At 53.0% G+C, this 15,293-nt stretch overlaps 1 protein-coding gene across 2 annotated transcripts; it reads left to right on the forward strand.

Moving 5' to 3' along the window:
- Positions 1–2,461: 2,461 nt before the first annotated feature.
- ube2m (ubiquitin conjugating enzyme E2 M) lies at positions 2,462–14,747 on the forward strand. Of its 2 annotated transcripts, none has more exons than XM_088922716.1 (7): positions 2,462–3,403; positions 3,506–4,163; positions 6,176–6,270; positions 7,661–7,699; positions 7,910–8,013; positions 8,102–8,165; positions 12,769–14,747. In XM_088922716.1, the coding sequence occupies exons 2-7, from the start codon at positions 4,049–4,051 to the stop codon at positions 12,907–12,909; spliced, it is 558 nt and encodes a 185-aa protein (XP_088778842.1). In that variant the 5' UTR covers positions 2,462–3,403; positions 3,506–4,048; the 3' UTR covers positions 12,910–14,747. The 2 variants fall into 2 exon arrangements, with proteins under 2 accessions (XP_088778842.1, XP_088778843.1); XM_088922717.1 differs by having other exon boundaries at positions 2,471–3,379.
- Positions 14,748–15,293: the final 546 nt, after the last annotated feature.

Consider the following 15,293-nt stretch of genomic DNA (forward strand, 5'->3'; position numbering starts at 1 on the left):
TCTGTAGTCTGATTGAAGTCTCAATTCATAACTAATCCAGCTCCCAGTCCAGTCCGTCCAGTCCAGCCTGGAGCGTCTCAGACTGCTCTGTCAGTGTCAGTGGGAGTCTGATTATAATCCCAGTTCACAACTAATCCAGCTCCCAGTCCAGTCCAGCCTGGAGAGACTCAGACTGCTCTGTCAGTGTCAGTGGAGTTTGATTATAATACCAGTTCATAACTAATCCAGCTCCCAGTCCAGTCAGTCCAGTCCAGCCTGGAGAGTCTCAGGCGGCTCTGTCAGTGTCAGTGGAGTCTGATTATAATCCCAGTTCATAACTAATCCAGCTCCCAGTCCAGTCAGTCCAGTCCAACCTGGAGAGCCTCAGACTCCTCTGTCAGTGTCAGTGGAGTCTGATTATAATCCCAGTTCATAACTAATCCAGCTCCCAGTCCAGTCAGTCCAGTCCAACCTGGAGAGTCTCAGACTGCTCTGTCAGTGTCAATGGGAGTCTGATTATAATCCCAGTGAAGAACTAATCCAGCTCTCAGTCCAGTCAGTCCAGTCCAGCCTGGAGAGTCTCAGACTGCTCTGTCAGTCAGTGGAGTCTGATTATAATCCCAGTTCATAAGTAATCCAGCTCCGTCCAGTCCGTCCAGTCCAGCCTGGAGAGTCTCAGACTGCTCTGTCAGTGTCAGTGGAGTCTGATTATAATCCCAGTTCATAACTAATCCAGCTCCCAGTCCAGTCAGTCCAGTCCAGCCTGGAGAGTCTCAGACTGCTCTGTCAGTGTCAGTGGAGTCTGATTATAATCCCAGTGAAGAACTAATCCAGCTCCCAGTCCAGTCCGTCCAGTCCAGCCTGGAGAGTCTCAGACTGCTCTGTCAGTGTCAGTGGAGTCTGATTATAATCCCAGTTCATAACTAATCCAGCTCCCAGTCCAGTCAGTCCAGTCCAGCCTGGAGAGCCTCAGACTGCTCTGTCAGTGTCAGTGGAGTCTGATTATAATCCCAGTTCATGACTACTCCAGCTCCCAGTCCAGTCAGTCCAGTCCAGCCTGGAGAGCCTCAGACTGCTCTGTCAGTGTCAGTGGAGTCTGATTATAATCCCAGTGAAGAACTAATCCAGCTCCCAGTCCAGTCAGTCCAGTCCAGCCTGGAGAGCCTCAGACTGCTCTGTCAGTGTCAGTGGGAGTTTGATTATAATCCCAGTTCATAACTAATCCAGCTCCCAGTCCAGTCCAGCCTGGAGAGTCTCAGACTGCTCTGTCAGTGTCAGTGGGAGTCAGATTATAATCCCAGTTCATAACTAATCCAGCTCCCAGTCCAGTCAGTCCAGTCCAGCCTGGAGCGTCTCAGGCTGCTCTGTCAGTGTCAGTGGGAGTCAGATTATAATCCCAGTTCATAACTAATCCAGCTCCCAGTCCAGTCAGTCCAGTCCAGCCTGGAGCGTCTCAGGCTGCTCTGTCAGTGTCAGTGGGAGTCAGATTATAATCCCAGTTCATAACTAATCCAGCTCCCAGTCCAGTCAGTCCAGTCCAGCCTGGAGAGCCTCAGACTGCTCTGTCAGTGTCAGTGGAGTCTGATTATAATCCCAGTGAAGAACTAATCCAGCTCCCAGTCCAGTCAGTCCAGTCCAGCCTGGAGAGTCTCAGACTGCTCTGTCAGTGTCAGTGGAGTCTGATTATAATCCCAGTGAAGAACTAATCCAGCTCCCAGTCCAGTCAGTCCAGTCCAGCCTGGAGAGTCTCAGACTGCTCTGTCAGTGTCAGTGGGAGTCAGATTATAATCCCAGTTCATAACTAATCCAGCTCCCAGTCCAGTCAGTCCAGTCCAGCCTGGAGCGTCTCAGGCTGCTCTGTCAGTGTCAGTGGAGTCTGATTATAATCCCAGTTCATGACTAATCCAGCTCCCAGTCCAGTCAGTCCAGTCCAGCCTGGAGAGTCTCAGACTGCTCTGTCAGTGTCAGTGGAGTCAGATTATAATCCCAGTTCATAACTAATCCAGCTCCCAGTCCAGTCAGTCCAGTCCAGCCTGGAGCGTCTCAGGCTGCTCTGTCAGTGTCAGTGGGAGTCTGATTATAATCCCAGTTCATAACTAATCCAGCTCGCAGTAAAGTCAGTCCAGTACATTTTTTAAATGAAGATAAGGATTTGTATTATTTCTGTGCCCTATGGGAAAACCCAAAACTTAGTACTAACACCCATAACTACAGAAATATGTTGGCACCAGCGACTGGCTACAGGAAAATATGACCTACATAGGTGGATTCTGCACACTGGTGGTGGTTGTGGGATTCCCCATTACCTGTACAGCGCTTTTGAGTGGAGTGTAAGCAGTTCTTCTTCTTATTGTTCATTTACTTGCGCGCCTATTACAATGACTTTCTCTCTAGCCACGGCGCCCGGGCACCTGCGCAGTGCGGCGCCGGACGGCGGGTGACGCAGCCCGCCCCGTGACGTCACACGCCGAGGCCGCGCGGCGTGTCCCAGGCTGCAGTGCGCGGAGAAGAGGGGCCTAGTTGTCTCTGGTTTGAGTCCGGCCGATCGTGTCTTTTGCGGTGGGGAAGAAAAAAAAAAAAACAGGGGAAGGGGGGAAAACAAATACAGACGTTTGAGTGTTATTCTTCACCAGACTAGTGGAAGAAGAAGACGGTATCCATCCCCGTGTCCGTCTCGGAGGCGAACACGGCGGGGATCTTGACTCTACAGCCGGCTTTGCTCGGGTCTGCGTTTTGTTGTTTTTTTTTTTGTGTGTGTGTGTGGTAACCGCCGCTGCTGCAAAACCGTCAGCCTGTAGTTTTGTAAAAAAAAAAAATAATAATAATTTTTTTTTTAAAAATTAAATATACTTTAACAAAAATAGCCTTTCTCGCCATTAAAACCGCGGGGGGGGGGTTTTGCCAGGAAGACTGAACTCGCCTCCGCCCGCCCGTCCGTCAACGTCGCCTCTGGCTTTGCGGGACGAAGATGGGACGGAGACAGAGCTAGCGGGGATGCGGTTTCCCTCTCCCCTCCTCTCCCCTCCTACCCTGATCTCTGCACTTGGAGCGCTAGCAACAACAGCAACGCAACAACAACAATAATAATAATAATAATAATTACCACCAGCGTGGAGGAGAGAAGACGCGACAGCACGCCCGACTGCGTGTCTCCCTCTCACCCCTCACCCGTGGAGTCTGGATAACAGCCGGCGATTGAGGAAGGACTGCCCTCCCCCACCCCCGGCGGATATATAGAGAGGTAGATAGGTAGAGATAAATGATTTAAAACTGCCGAGTTTCGGAGGGTTTCGATTGCAAGCGAAAAAAAAAAAGCCAAGGGAGAGAAGACGTTGGGGGGCTTGATCCGAGTCCGGGGACTCAAGACGGCGCAGCGGAGAAGCAGAAGGGAGATAAAAAGGTTTGTTGGCGCAGGGGGGAGAAGGTAAATAAAAGCCAATTCGTTCGTTTTCATAACCTTCTATCTGCTGTCCCCCCCCCCCACAGCAACCTCTCTTCTCTGTTTCTCTCCCCCTCGCCCATCAAGTACGGCGTCTTCTTCCTGCCGGCTTTCGCCGACACCGGCTGCCGGAGCCCAGCCCAGCCCAGCGCAGCCCAGGCCAGGCCAGGCCTCGGATCCGAGCCCTGCCCCGACGCCCGCCAACAAAATCCAAAAAAAAAAACCGGCAGTGCCCGCCGCCTGAGATCCCTCCTGCCTCTGTTGGGGGGGGGGGGGGGGGTATTTTCTTCTGGAGGGGGTGCGCTGTGTCCCGGCACCCCGCAATTTTCCAGGCGGCTCACGGAAGGGGGGGAGCCCCCACGTTGCCGGAGAGACGAGGAGGGAGAGAAGGGTCCTGCTTTCTGCCAACCCCCTCCACCTCCTCCTCCTCCTCCTCCTGACCCCCATAACCCGAAACGAAGCTAAGTGAAAGAATTTGATCACAGGCGACCCAAAACTACCACCGCCTCCCCTTCCTCCTCCTCCTCCTCCTCCTCCTCTTCCTCCTCCCCCCCCCCCCCGGAACCAGAACCGCCGGCAGCCGCAAGAGCAGGAGCGACACGGGGCTCCTCCTCCACCTCCGCGGGCAAGATGATCAAGTTGTTCTCGCTGAAGCAGCAGAAGAAGGACGAGGAGTCGGCCGGGGGCAACCGGGCCGGAGCCGGGGGCAAGAAGGCCAGCGCGGCCCAGCTGCGCATCCAGAAAGGTGCGCACCCACCGGGGGGGGGACGGGTGGGCTCGGGGGAGGGGGGGAACTGGGGGGGAACTCCGCTTGTTTTGAGGGGAGGGGAGGCGAGGCCCCCCTCCTCCTCCTCCTCCCCGCGGCCTGGCTGGGGCGACTCCGTTCCCCGAGAGCGCGAAGCCCCGGTCTCGAGTAGGGGAGCCAGGCCGGGTCCGGGGTCCTCCAGTGGCGGCCGCGCACAGGCGCGGAGTCCCGCCGGCTTTCGCTCTCGCTGCGTCACCCAGCCGCGGGGTTTCATGCGTTTAGACTGACTCGTCTGCACGCACACACACACACAAAAAACTTTTTTAAAAGCCAAGCAGCCCTGACCCTCACCCCGCATGTCTTTTTTTTAGCGTTCTTGCTTCTTGTGCAGGGTGAGGTTGGCTTCTCCTGGTTTTGTTGTTTCGCGTGGTGACTGTATAGCTGTGTGGGAACAGGTGCTGCTGAGGTTTGTATACACTGGAGAGAGAAAAGGTCACCTGCCACACGGGGGGGGGTTACAGAATAACTGACCCCAAAATAGGGGGGTTGGTGTGAACTGGCTTCGTCACTCTGTTCTCCCTCTCCCTGCTGGTCGGTGGTGTGGTGAGAGTACTGGCGCTCACCCTGCGGTCTGTGTGGGTCCTCATGCGCCAGTATAGTGACGGGGACACTAGACTGTAAACAGGCGAAGTCCTTCGGATGAGACAAAACCGAGGTCCTGACTCTCTGTGGTCATTAAAAATCCCAGGGTGTCTCTCGACAAGAGTAGGGGTGTTACCCCAGTGTCCTGGCCAAATTCCCCCCCTGGCCTTTACCCCTCATGGCCTCCTAATAACCCCCCTCTCTGAACTGGCTCCATCCCTCTGCTCTCCTCCCCACTGAGAGCTGGTGTGTGGGAGAGGACTGGAGCATCATCCAGGTGGGGCTGCACACTGGTGGGGGTAGTGGGATTCCCCCTGACCTGGGAAGAGCTCGGAGTGGAGGGTCCAGACAGGCGCTGTATGAGTGTCAGGACTTGATTCTGATTTACTTTGTCGTTTGTCCCTTGTCCCGCAGGGCTGCCGTCTGCCCTGGTGTCACTCCCGCCCTGCGCTGGGGGCGACTCGGCCGGTGTCTGCGTTTGGGGGGGTTAGGGTTACAGTCCCTCCAGTGCCCGGGGGGGTACACGAAGAGAGAGCAGGGGGCGGCCCTGGGGACAATCTGTCTCGCTGCCAAACTGGGATGTGATTCGCATTGGGCGCCGTGGAGCGCTAGCAGGGGAAGGGGGTTAATTTCGGATTGAGGACCCCAACGTTCCCACTGGAGCCTCCTCGGGTTGGATATTGGGGCGGGTGGGGGGGACTCCCCTTAGTCGATCTCGGGGGGTCTCGTCCCTGGGGTTCCGGTTCGGGGGTGACCCTTGGGTGTTGGGAAGGTTTTTCGAATCCCATCCCGACCTCGCGGGTCTCCTTTGCTCAGAACCACGAAGATGGGGCTCTTGTAGCCCAGGGGTTCCCAGTCCCGGTCTTGGGGGACCCCAGTACCCGCTGGCTCCCCCTCCACCTGAGCTCTTGATGGACTGAGTAATAGGTGTAAGGCGAACTCCTCAGTTGCCTTCAGGTTCTGGAGGTGTTAGGGTGGCCTTTCCGCTGTCGTGCTTCATTAGTAACTTCATCTCCAGCCTTGAGGCCTTTAAGTAGTAGCAGTGGTAGCAAAACTTCATTTTATATATATATATAGCGCCTTTTAAAGGTGGCTTCTCAAAGGAGAAGAAAAGCCCACCAGAGGTTCTGATCGAACTGCCCCGTTAATTGGTCCGATTAAGGATTAGCTGAAGCGACGAGCCTGGTGGCAGAGGTGTGTGGGGTGGGGGGGGGCTAGGGGTCCACCTGCCCTCATCAACGTGGTTTCGGCGGTCGGTGGGGAGGGTCCTTCTTAATTCGACGAGTTCCACGCCGCTCACCGGCACGCCCGCAGGATAACCACAGGATCGGGGACCCCCCCCCCCCCCCGTCCCCCCCGTCTTCCCACAGATATCAATGAGCTCAACCTCCCGAAGACGTGCGAGATCGTGTTCCCGGACCAGGACGACCTGCTGAATTTCAAGCTCGTCATCTCTCCCGACGAGGTGAGCGAGCCGGCCTGTCGGCCTCCTTCCTCGACTCTCCGAGTTTGTTTGTCCGTTTGATGTGGATTTTGTTTTTCGTGCTCACTGATTGCCCCCCTGCCTTGGGATTTTTTTTTTTACGCCCCCCCCCTTCCCCCCCCGCCCCGTCTCGCTCCGTAATCCCCTTTGACGCCGTGGCGGCAAAGACGGGTCGCAGGCGCGAGGCGGCGGTCCGGCCTGGTAGTCCCGTCCGGGTCGCTGGTAGTTAATTGATCCCCGGATCTCATCCAGCTGCGAACGAGAGAAGCCGGGGTATCGGCTTCAGCAACAGGGCTCGGCAGCTTGTTCCCCACCCCCACCACTCTTGATGTAAAGAAGCCCCCCCCCGTCCTGACTGGAGGAGCTCACCCAGCTGTGTCTGGAGAGAAGCCGGGGTATCGGCTTCAACAACGTGGCTGGGCAGCTCGTTCCCCACTCCCACCCCCCCCCCGTGTAAAGTAAATTAGAGGGACCATTCAGCCCCATCTGGTTTCGCTGGTAGTTAATAGCTAATCAAATCAAGGGTCTTATCGCGCGGTTTGTTCGGCTTGTTCCACCCTCCCTCCACTTCTTTTGTAAAGAACTGGCTACTGTCCCGACTGGAGAATCTCCTCCAGCTGTGTCTTGAAAGAAACCAGGACATCGGTTTCAACCAGCTTGTTCTGCCACCGTTGCACCCTCCCACCACCCTCTGTGTAAAGAAACAGCTGGCCGAGATCCTCCGGTCGAAATGCCGTGAACTACCCAACGGGCCAGAATGCCTCTCGTTTGCCCCCTTTCTTGCGTTCACGTCTGAGGGCTGCCTGCCACAAGTCACAGTAACCTCGATCAATGACTGGGGACTTTTACAAAACAGATATACACTGGTGCCTTCATGTGGCCTGTTCTTCAAACACCAGCGTACAGTATTGCTCACAAAATCCTTCGGAGTGCTTGTATGTATTATTTGGAAGTAGACCTAATTGGCGGTCAGTTTAGCCCTGACTGTGCGGTAAACTGTCGTTATCCTGTTACATCCCTGTGAGGCAGAGTTGCACAGGAGGAAAAGGGGGTAAAATCAGCCAAGACACGACCAACATTGTCGCTGGGCTGTGATCACATTTAACTGCATCTTCTGGGGGGGTGGGGGAAAGCACCGTCTCTTTCTCTTCTCCTGGGCACGGAGCATTTGTTTTTAAGCGAGAGAGAGAGTGTGTGAGCTTGTGTGGAGAGGGGCCGGCGAGGCTGCGGTACAGAGCCGGGCGATGCTGGTTCGGCGGGTCCGCTTCAGCCAGACGTCATTCCGGCTCGGCCCGTGCCTGAATCCCACAGACGCCCCCCTCCCCGCTGTCCTGCTCTCCGGATCTGACCTTGCCTCGTCCTCTCCTTTCAGGGTTTCTACAAAGGCGGCAGGTTTGTCTTCAGCTTCAAGGTGAGACTCTCGGCTTGTTTTAATGCGTTTGGGTCTGCCTGGACCTGTCTGCCTGCTAGTCCCACTCTGTTCCCTTCCTCTGTGGCGTTTCTGCTCTTCTGCGATCGTCCCATCTGTGTGCGGTTCTCTCTATCTTTGGGGGGGGGGGTTTGTCCCGGTCTGGCTGAGAATTTGAGAGTCACTTTCCAATTTAACCTCTGACCCGGGCAGGTGGGACAGGGATACCCCCACGACCCCCCAAAAGTGAAGTGTGAAACGATGGTGTACCACCCCAACATCGACCTGGAGGGCAACGTCTGTCTGAACATCCTGAGGTAGGGGGGGCCGCGCTCAGGGCGGGGTGCGGTCGCGCTCCACTCGGGGTCCCCCCTGTTGACACTCATCTCTCTCTCTCTTTCTCAGGGAGGACTGGAAGCCAGTGTTGACGGTAAACTCCATTATCTACGGATTACAGTATCTGTTTCTGGTGAGTAGAGAGGTGCTCCTGCTCTTCGCAGCTCCAGGCCTGGGGGGGGTCAGAAGGCCTGGGGGTGCTTGGATCCCAGCTGAAACCCCCCCCACACTATACAATAGTGCCTCTATAGGGCCCCCTCAGTAAAGAGGGGTGGTGAATAGTGTCTCTATAGGGTCCCCTCAGTAAAGAGAGGTTGTGAATAGTGTCTCTATAGGGCCCCCTCAGTAAAGAGGGGTTGTGAATAGTGTCTCTATAGGGCCTCCTCAGTAAAGAGGGGTGGTGAATAGTCTTTCTATAGGGCCTCCTCAGTAAAGAGGGGTTGTGAATAGTGTCTCTATAGGGCCTCCTCAGTAAAGAGAGGTTGTGAATAGTGTCTCTATAGGGCCTCCTCAGTAAAGAGGGGTCGTGAATAGTGTCTCTATAGGGCCTCCTCAGTAAAGAGGGGTGGTGAATAGTGTCTCTATAGGGCCCCCTCAGTAGACAGGTTGTGAATAGTGTCTCTATAGGGCCTCCTCAGTAGACAGGTTGTGAATAGTGTCTCTATAGGGCCTCCTCAGTAAAGAGGGGTGGTGAATAGTGTCTCTATAGGGCCTCCTCAGTAGACAGGTTGTGAATAGTGTCTCTATAGGGTCCCCTCAGTAAAGAGAGGTTGTGAATAGTGTCTCTATAGGGCCCCCTCAGTAGACAGGTTGTGAATAGTGTCTCTATAGGGCCCCCTCAGTAAAGATGGTTGTGAATAGTGTCTCTATAGGGCCCCCTCAGTAAAGAGGGTTGTGAATAGTGTCTCTATAGGGTCCCCTCAGTAAAGAGAGGTTGTGAATAGTGTCTCTATAGGGCCCCCTCAGTAAAGAGGGGTTGTGAATAGTGTCTCTATAGGGCCCCCTCAGTAAAGAGGGGTTGTGAATAGTGTCTCTATAGGGTCCCCTCAGTAAAGAGAGGTTGTGAATAGTGTCTCTATAGGGCCCCCTCAGTAAAGAGGGGTTGTGAATAGTCTCTCTATAGGGCCTCCTCAGTAAAGAGAGGTTGTGAATAGTGTCTCTATAGGGCCTCCTCAGTAAAGAGAGGTTGTGAATAGTGTCTCTATAGGGCCTCCTCAGTAAAGAGAGGTTGTGAATAGTGTCTCTATAGGGCCTCCTCAGTAAAGAGGGGTTGTGAATAGTGTCTCTATAGGGCCTCCTCAGTAAAGAGGGGTTGTGAATAGTGTCTCTATAGGGCCTCCTCAGTAAAGAGAGGTTGTGAATAGTGTCTCTATAGGGCCTCCTCAGTAAAGAGGGGTTGTGAATAGTGTCTCTATAGGGCCTCCTCAGTAAAGAGAGGTTGTGAATAGTGTCTCTATAGGGCCTCCTCAGTAAAGAGAGGTTGTGAATAGTGTCTCTATAGGGTCCCCTCAGTAAAGAGGGGTGGTGAATAGTGTCTCTATAGGGCCTCCTCAGTAAAGAGGGGTTGTGAATAGTGTCTCTATAGGGCCTCCTCAGTAAAGAGAGGTTGTGAATAGTGTCTCTATAGGGTCCCCTCAGTAAAGAGGGGTGGTGAATAGTGCCTCTATAGGGCCCCCTCAGTAAAGAGAGGTTGTGAATAGTGTCTCTATAGGGCCTCCTCAGTAAAGAGAGGTTGTGAATAGTGTCTCTATAGGGCATCCTCAGTAAAGAGAGGTTGTGAATAGTGTCTCTATAGGGCCTCCTCAGTAAAGAGGGGTTGTGAATAGTGTCTCTGTAGGGCCTCCTCAGTAAAGAGGGGTGGTGAATAGTGTCTCTATAGGGCCTCCTCAGTAAAGAGAGGTTGTGAATAGTGTCTCTGTAGGGCCTCCTCAGTAAAGAGAGGTTGTGAATAGTGTCTCTATAGGGCCCCCTCAGTAAAGAGGGGTGGTGAATAGTGTCTCTATAGGGCCCCCTCAGTAAAGAGGGGTGGTGAATAGTGTCTCTATAGGGCCCCCTCAGTAAAGAGGGGTGGTGAATAGTGTCTCTATAGGGCCCCCTCAGTAGACAGGTTGTGAATAGTGTCTCTATAGGGCCTCCTCAGTAAAGAGAGGTTGTGAATAGTGTCTCTATAGGGCCTCCTCAGTAAAGAGAGGTTGTGAATAGTGTCTCTATAGGGCCTCCTCAGTAAAGAGGGGTTGTGAATAGTGTCTCTATAGGGCCTCCTCAGTAAAGAGGGGTTGTGAATAGTGTCTCTATAGGGCCTCCTCAGTAAAGAGGGGTTGTGAATAGTGTCTCTATAGGGCCTCCTCAGTAAAGAGGGGTTGTGAATAGTGTCTCTATAGGGCCTCCTCAGTAAAGAGAGGTTGTGAATAGTGCCTCTATAGGGCCTCCTCAGTAAAGAGGGGTGGTGAATAGTGTCTCTATAGGGCCCCCTCAGTAAAGAGGGGTGGTGAATAGTGTCTCTGTAGGGCCTCCTCAGTAAAGAGAGGTTGTGAATAGTGTCTCTGTAGGGCCTCCTCAGTAAAGAGAGGTTGTGAATAGTGTCTCTATAGGGCCCCCTCAGTAAAGAGGGGTTGTGAATAGTGTCTCTATAGGGCCCCCTCAGTAAAGAGAGGTTGTGAATAGTGTCTCTATAGGGCCTCCTCAGTAAAGAGAGGTTGTGAATAGTGTCTCTATAGGGCCCCCTCAGTAAAGAGGGGTGGTGAATAGTGTCTCTATAGGGCCTCCTCAGTAAAGAGAGGTTGTGAATAGTGTCTCTGTAGGGCCTCCTCAGTAAAGAGAGGTTGTGAATAGTGTCTCTATAGGGCCTCCTCAGTAAAGAGGGTTGTGAATAGTGTCTCTATAGGGCCCCCTCAGTAAAGAGGGGTGGTGAATAGTGTCTCTATAGGGCCTCCTCAGTAAAGAGAGGTTGTGAATAGTGTCTCTGTAGGGCCTCCTCAGTAAAGAGAGGTTGTGAATAGTGTCTCTATAGGGCCTCCTCAGTAAAGAGAGGTTGTGAATAGTGTCTCTATAGGGCCTCCTCAGTAAAGAGGGGTTGTGAATAGTCTCTCTATAGGGCCTCCTCAGTAAAGAGGGGTTGTGAATAGTCTCTCTATAGGGCCTCCTCAGTAAAGAGAGGTTGTGAATAGTGTCTCTATAGGGCCTCCTCAGTAAAGAGGGGTGGTGAATAGTGTCTCTATAGGGCCTCCTCAGTAAAGAGAGGTTGTGAATAGTGTCTCTATAGGGCCCCCTCAGTAAAGAGAGGTTGTGAATAGTGTCTCTATAGGGCCTCCTCAGTAAAGAGGGGTGGTGAATAGTGTCTCTATAGGGCCTCCTCAGTAAAGAGGGGTCGTGAATAGTGTCTCTATAGGGCCCCCTCAGTAAAGAGAGGTTGTGAATAGTGTCTCTATAGGGCCTCCTCAGTAAAGAGGGGTGGTGAATAGTGTCTCTATAGGGCCTCCTCAGTAAAGAGGGGTCGTGAATAGTGTCTCTATAGGGTCCCCTCAGTAAAGAGAGGTTGTGAATAGTGTCTCTATAGGGCCTCCTCAGTAAAGAGAGGTTGTGAATAGTGTCTCTATAGGGCCTCCTCAGTAAAGAGGGGTGGTGAATAGTGTCTCTATAGGGCCTCCTCAGTAAAGAGGGGTCGTGAATAGTGTCTCTATAGGGTCCCCTCAGTAAAGAGAGGTTGTGAATAGTGTCTCTATAGGGCCTCCTCAGTAAAGAGAGGTTGTGAATAGTGTCTCTATAGGGCCTCCTCAGTAAAGAGGGGTTGTGAATAGTCTCTCTATAGGGCCTCCTCAGTAAAGAGAGGTTGTGAATAGTGTCTCTATAGGGCCTCCTCAGTAAAGAGGGGTGGTGAATAGTGTCTCTATAGGGCCTCCTCAGTAAAGAGAGGTTGTGAATAGTGTCTCTATAGGGCCCCCTCAGTAAAGAGAGGTTGTGAATAGTGTCTCTATAGGGCCTCCTCAGTAAAGAGGGGTGGTGAATAGTGTCTCTATAGGGCCTCCTCAGTAAAGAGGGGTCGTGAATAGTGTCTCTATAGGGTCCCCTCAGTAAAGAGAGGTTGTGAATAGTGTCTCTATAGGGCCTCCTCAGTAAAGAGAGGTTGTGAATAGTGTCTCTATAGGGCCTCCTCAGTAAAGAGAGGTTGTGAATAGTGTCTCTATAGGGCCCCCTCAGTAAAGAGAGGTTGTGAATAGTGTCTCTATAGGGCCCCCTCAGTAAAGAGAGGTTGTGAATAGTGTCTCTATAGGGCCCCCTCAGTAAAGAGAGGTTGTGAATAGTGTCTCTATAGGGCCCCCTCAGTAAAGAGAGGTTGTGAATAGTGTCTCTATAGGGCCCCCTCAGTAAAGAGAGGTTGTGAATAGTGTCTCTATAGGGCCCCCTCAGTAAAGAGGGGTGGTGAATAGTGTCTCTATAGGGCCTCCTCAGTAAAGAGGGGTCGTGAATAGTGTCTCTATAGGGTCCCCTCAGTAAAGAGAGGTTGTGAATAGTGTCTCTATAGGGCCCCCTCAGTAAAGAGAGGTTGTGAATAGTGTCTCTATAGGGCCTCCTCAGTAAAGAGAGGTAGTACTCTCTTCACTGGATAGTATTCAGTACACTGTATTGACAGTAGTATAGTCAGTGTGGAGGCAGTCTCTGTTAATAATGACCCTGCAGCAGCCTGCCCCAGTGGGGAGTTTGCGTGTGTTTAAACTGACTCCGTTTCAATTGTGCAGGAGCCCAATCCAGAGGACCCCCTCAACAAGGAGGCAGCGGAGGTCCTGCAGACGAATCGCCGGCTGTTTGAGCAGAACGTCCAGAGGTCCCTGCGGGGTGGCTATGTGGGGGCCACTTACTTTGAGCGCTGCCTCAAGTAACGCCGAGACTCCCGACTGGACCGCTGTTAGTACAGGCTGACTGGACTGTCGTGGAGACACTGACGGACGCTGACTGGACTGTCGTGGATACACCCTGATGTACACGCTGACTGGACTGTCGTGGATACACTGGCGTACGCTGACTGGACTGTCGTGGATACACCCTGAATTACACCCCGACTGCACTGTCGTGGGTACACCCTGAATTACACCCCGACTGGACTGGCATGGATACACCCTGAATTACACCCCGACTGCACTGTCGTGGATACACCCTGAATTACACCCCGACTGGACTGGCATGGATACACCCTGAATTACACCCCGACTGCACGGTCGTGGATACACCCTGAATTACACCCCGACTGGACTGGCATGGATACACCCTGAATTACACCCCGACTGCACTGTCGTGGATACACCCTGAATTACACCCTGACTGGACTGGCATGGATACACCCTGAATTACACCCCGACTGGACTGGCATGGATACACCCTGAATTCAACCCCGACTGCACGGTCGTGGGTACACTCTCATTTACACCCCGACTGCACGGTCGTGGGTACACCCTCATTTACACCCCGACTGCACGGTCGTGGGTACACTCTCATTTACACCCCCACTGCACTGCCGTGGATACACCCTGAATTACACCCCCACTGCACTGCCGTGGGTACACCCTGAATTACACCCCCACTGCACTGCCGTGGGTACACCCTCATTTACACCCCGACTGCACTGTCGTGGGTACACCTTCATTTACACCCCGACTGCACGGTCGTGGGTACACCCTCATTTACACCCGACTGCACTGTCGTGGGTACACCCTGAATTACAACCCCACTGCACTGTTGTGGATACACCCTGACTTACACCCCGACTGCACGGTCGTGGGTACACCCTGACTTACACCCCGACTGCACGGTCGTGGGTACACCCTGACTTACACCCCGACTGCACGGTCGTGGGTACACCCTCATTTACACCCGACTGCACGGTCGTGGGTACACCCTGAATTACAAACCCGACTGCACTGTCGTGGGTACACCTTCATTTACACCCCCACTGCACTGTCGTGGGTACACCTTCATTTACACCCCCACTGCACTGTCGTGGGTACACCCTGAATTACACCCCGACTGCACTGCCGTGGGTACACCCTGAATTACACCCCGACTGCACTGCCGTGGGTACACCCTGAATTACACCCGACTGCACTGTCGTGGGTACACCCTCATTTACACCCCACTGCACTGTCGTGGGTACACCCTGAATTACAAACCCAACTGCACTGTTGTGGATACACCCTGACTTACACCCTGACTGCACGGTCGTGAGTACACCTTGACTTGCACCTTGACTGGAGGGTTGTGGATGCACCCTCATTTATACCCTGACCGGAGGGTTGTGGATGCACCCTGGCTTACACCCCGACTGCACAGTCGCGAGTACACCCTGGCTTACACCCCGACTGCACAGTCGCAAGTACACCCTGGCTTACACCCTGACTGGACTGCCGTGGATACACACTGGACAGGACTATAAACGCGGTGATGCTGATTGCTGACACACACCAGTACACTATTGGAAGACGGAAACGGACGCAGGGCTGGATTAGGGGATCCTGGGTAGTAGTAGTGTACCGTTGGGGGGCGGGTCTGAGTGTGAAGGGGCACAAAGTTACAGTTATATCCTGTATATTAAATCCCAGCTGTTCATGGGCAACAAACACTGATTATGATATTAATGAAAATATAAATAATAGTGAAATTAATTAAACAGTCAACTCTGTACTGAAAAGCTGGATAAATAAAAAATAAAGTGTTTTTTTAAGTAGTTGTGTTTAAAGATTATGCAACTTGTATGTATGCAGTTTTTATACCTGGTGTATTGGTGTCTAGGTATGTCTTTGACCTGTCTGTGTCTACTTACGTTCTAACAATCACTGTAAGTTATAAACGAGAGATCAGCTGGTTTGGTGGTTGGTAGTTAATCTCAGGATCTCATCCAGCTGTGTCTGGAGAGAAGCCGGGTTATCGGCTCCAACAACAGGGCTGGGCGGCTTGTTCCACTCTCCCACCACCCTCTGTGTAAAGAAGAGCCTCCTGTCCTGACTGGAGGAGCTCACCCAGCTGTGTCTGGAGAGAAGCCAGGGTATTGGTTCCAACAACAGGGCTGAGCAGCTTGTTCCACTCCCCCACCGCCCTCTGTGTACAGTAGAGCCTCCTGTTCTCAGTTTTAAATGCTCTTGCCTGACCTTTACACAGGTTCCAGTATATGCAGTGCTGCAGGCATTTATTGGAAACCACCCCCTGTGCGTGTGAGCACTCCAGGAGGAGTTCTGTGCATTTTTTAGCGGAGAGGAATTTGTAATTCCTTATA

This window comes from Atractosteus spatula, chromosome 8 (assembly GCF_055471065.1).
Source record: "Atractosteus spatula isolate fAtrSpa1 chromosome 8, fAtrSpa1.hap1, whole genome shotgun sequence".
In the NCBI taxonomy this organism is placed as follows: domain Eukaryota; kingdom Metazoa; phylum Chordata; class Actinopteri; order Semionotiformes; family Lepisosteidae; genus Atractosteus; species Atractosteus spatula.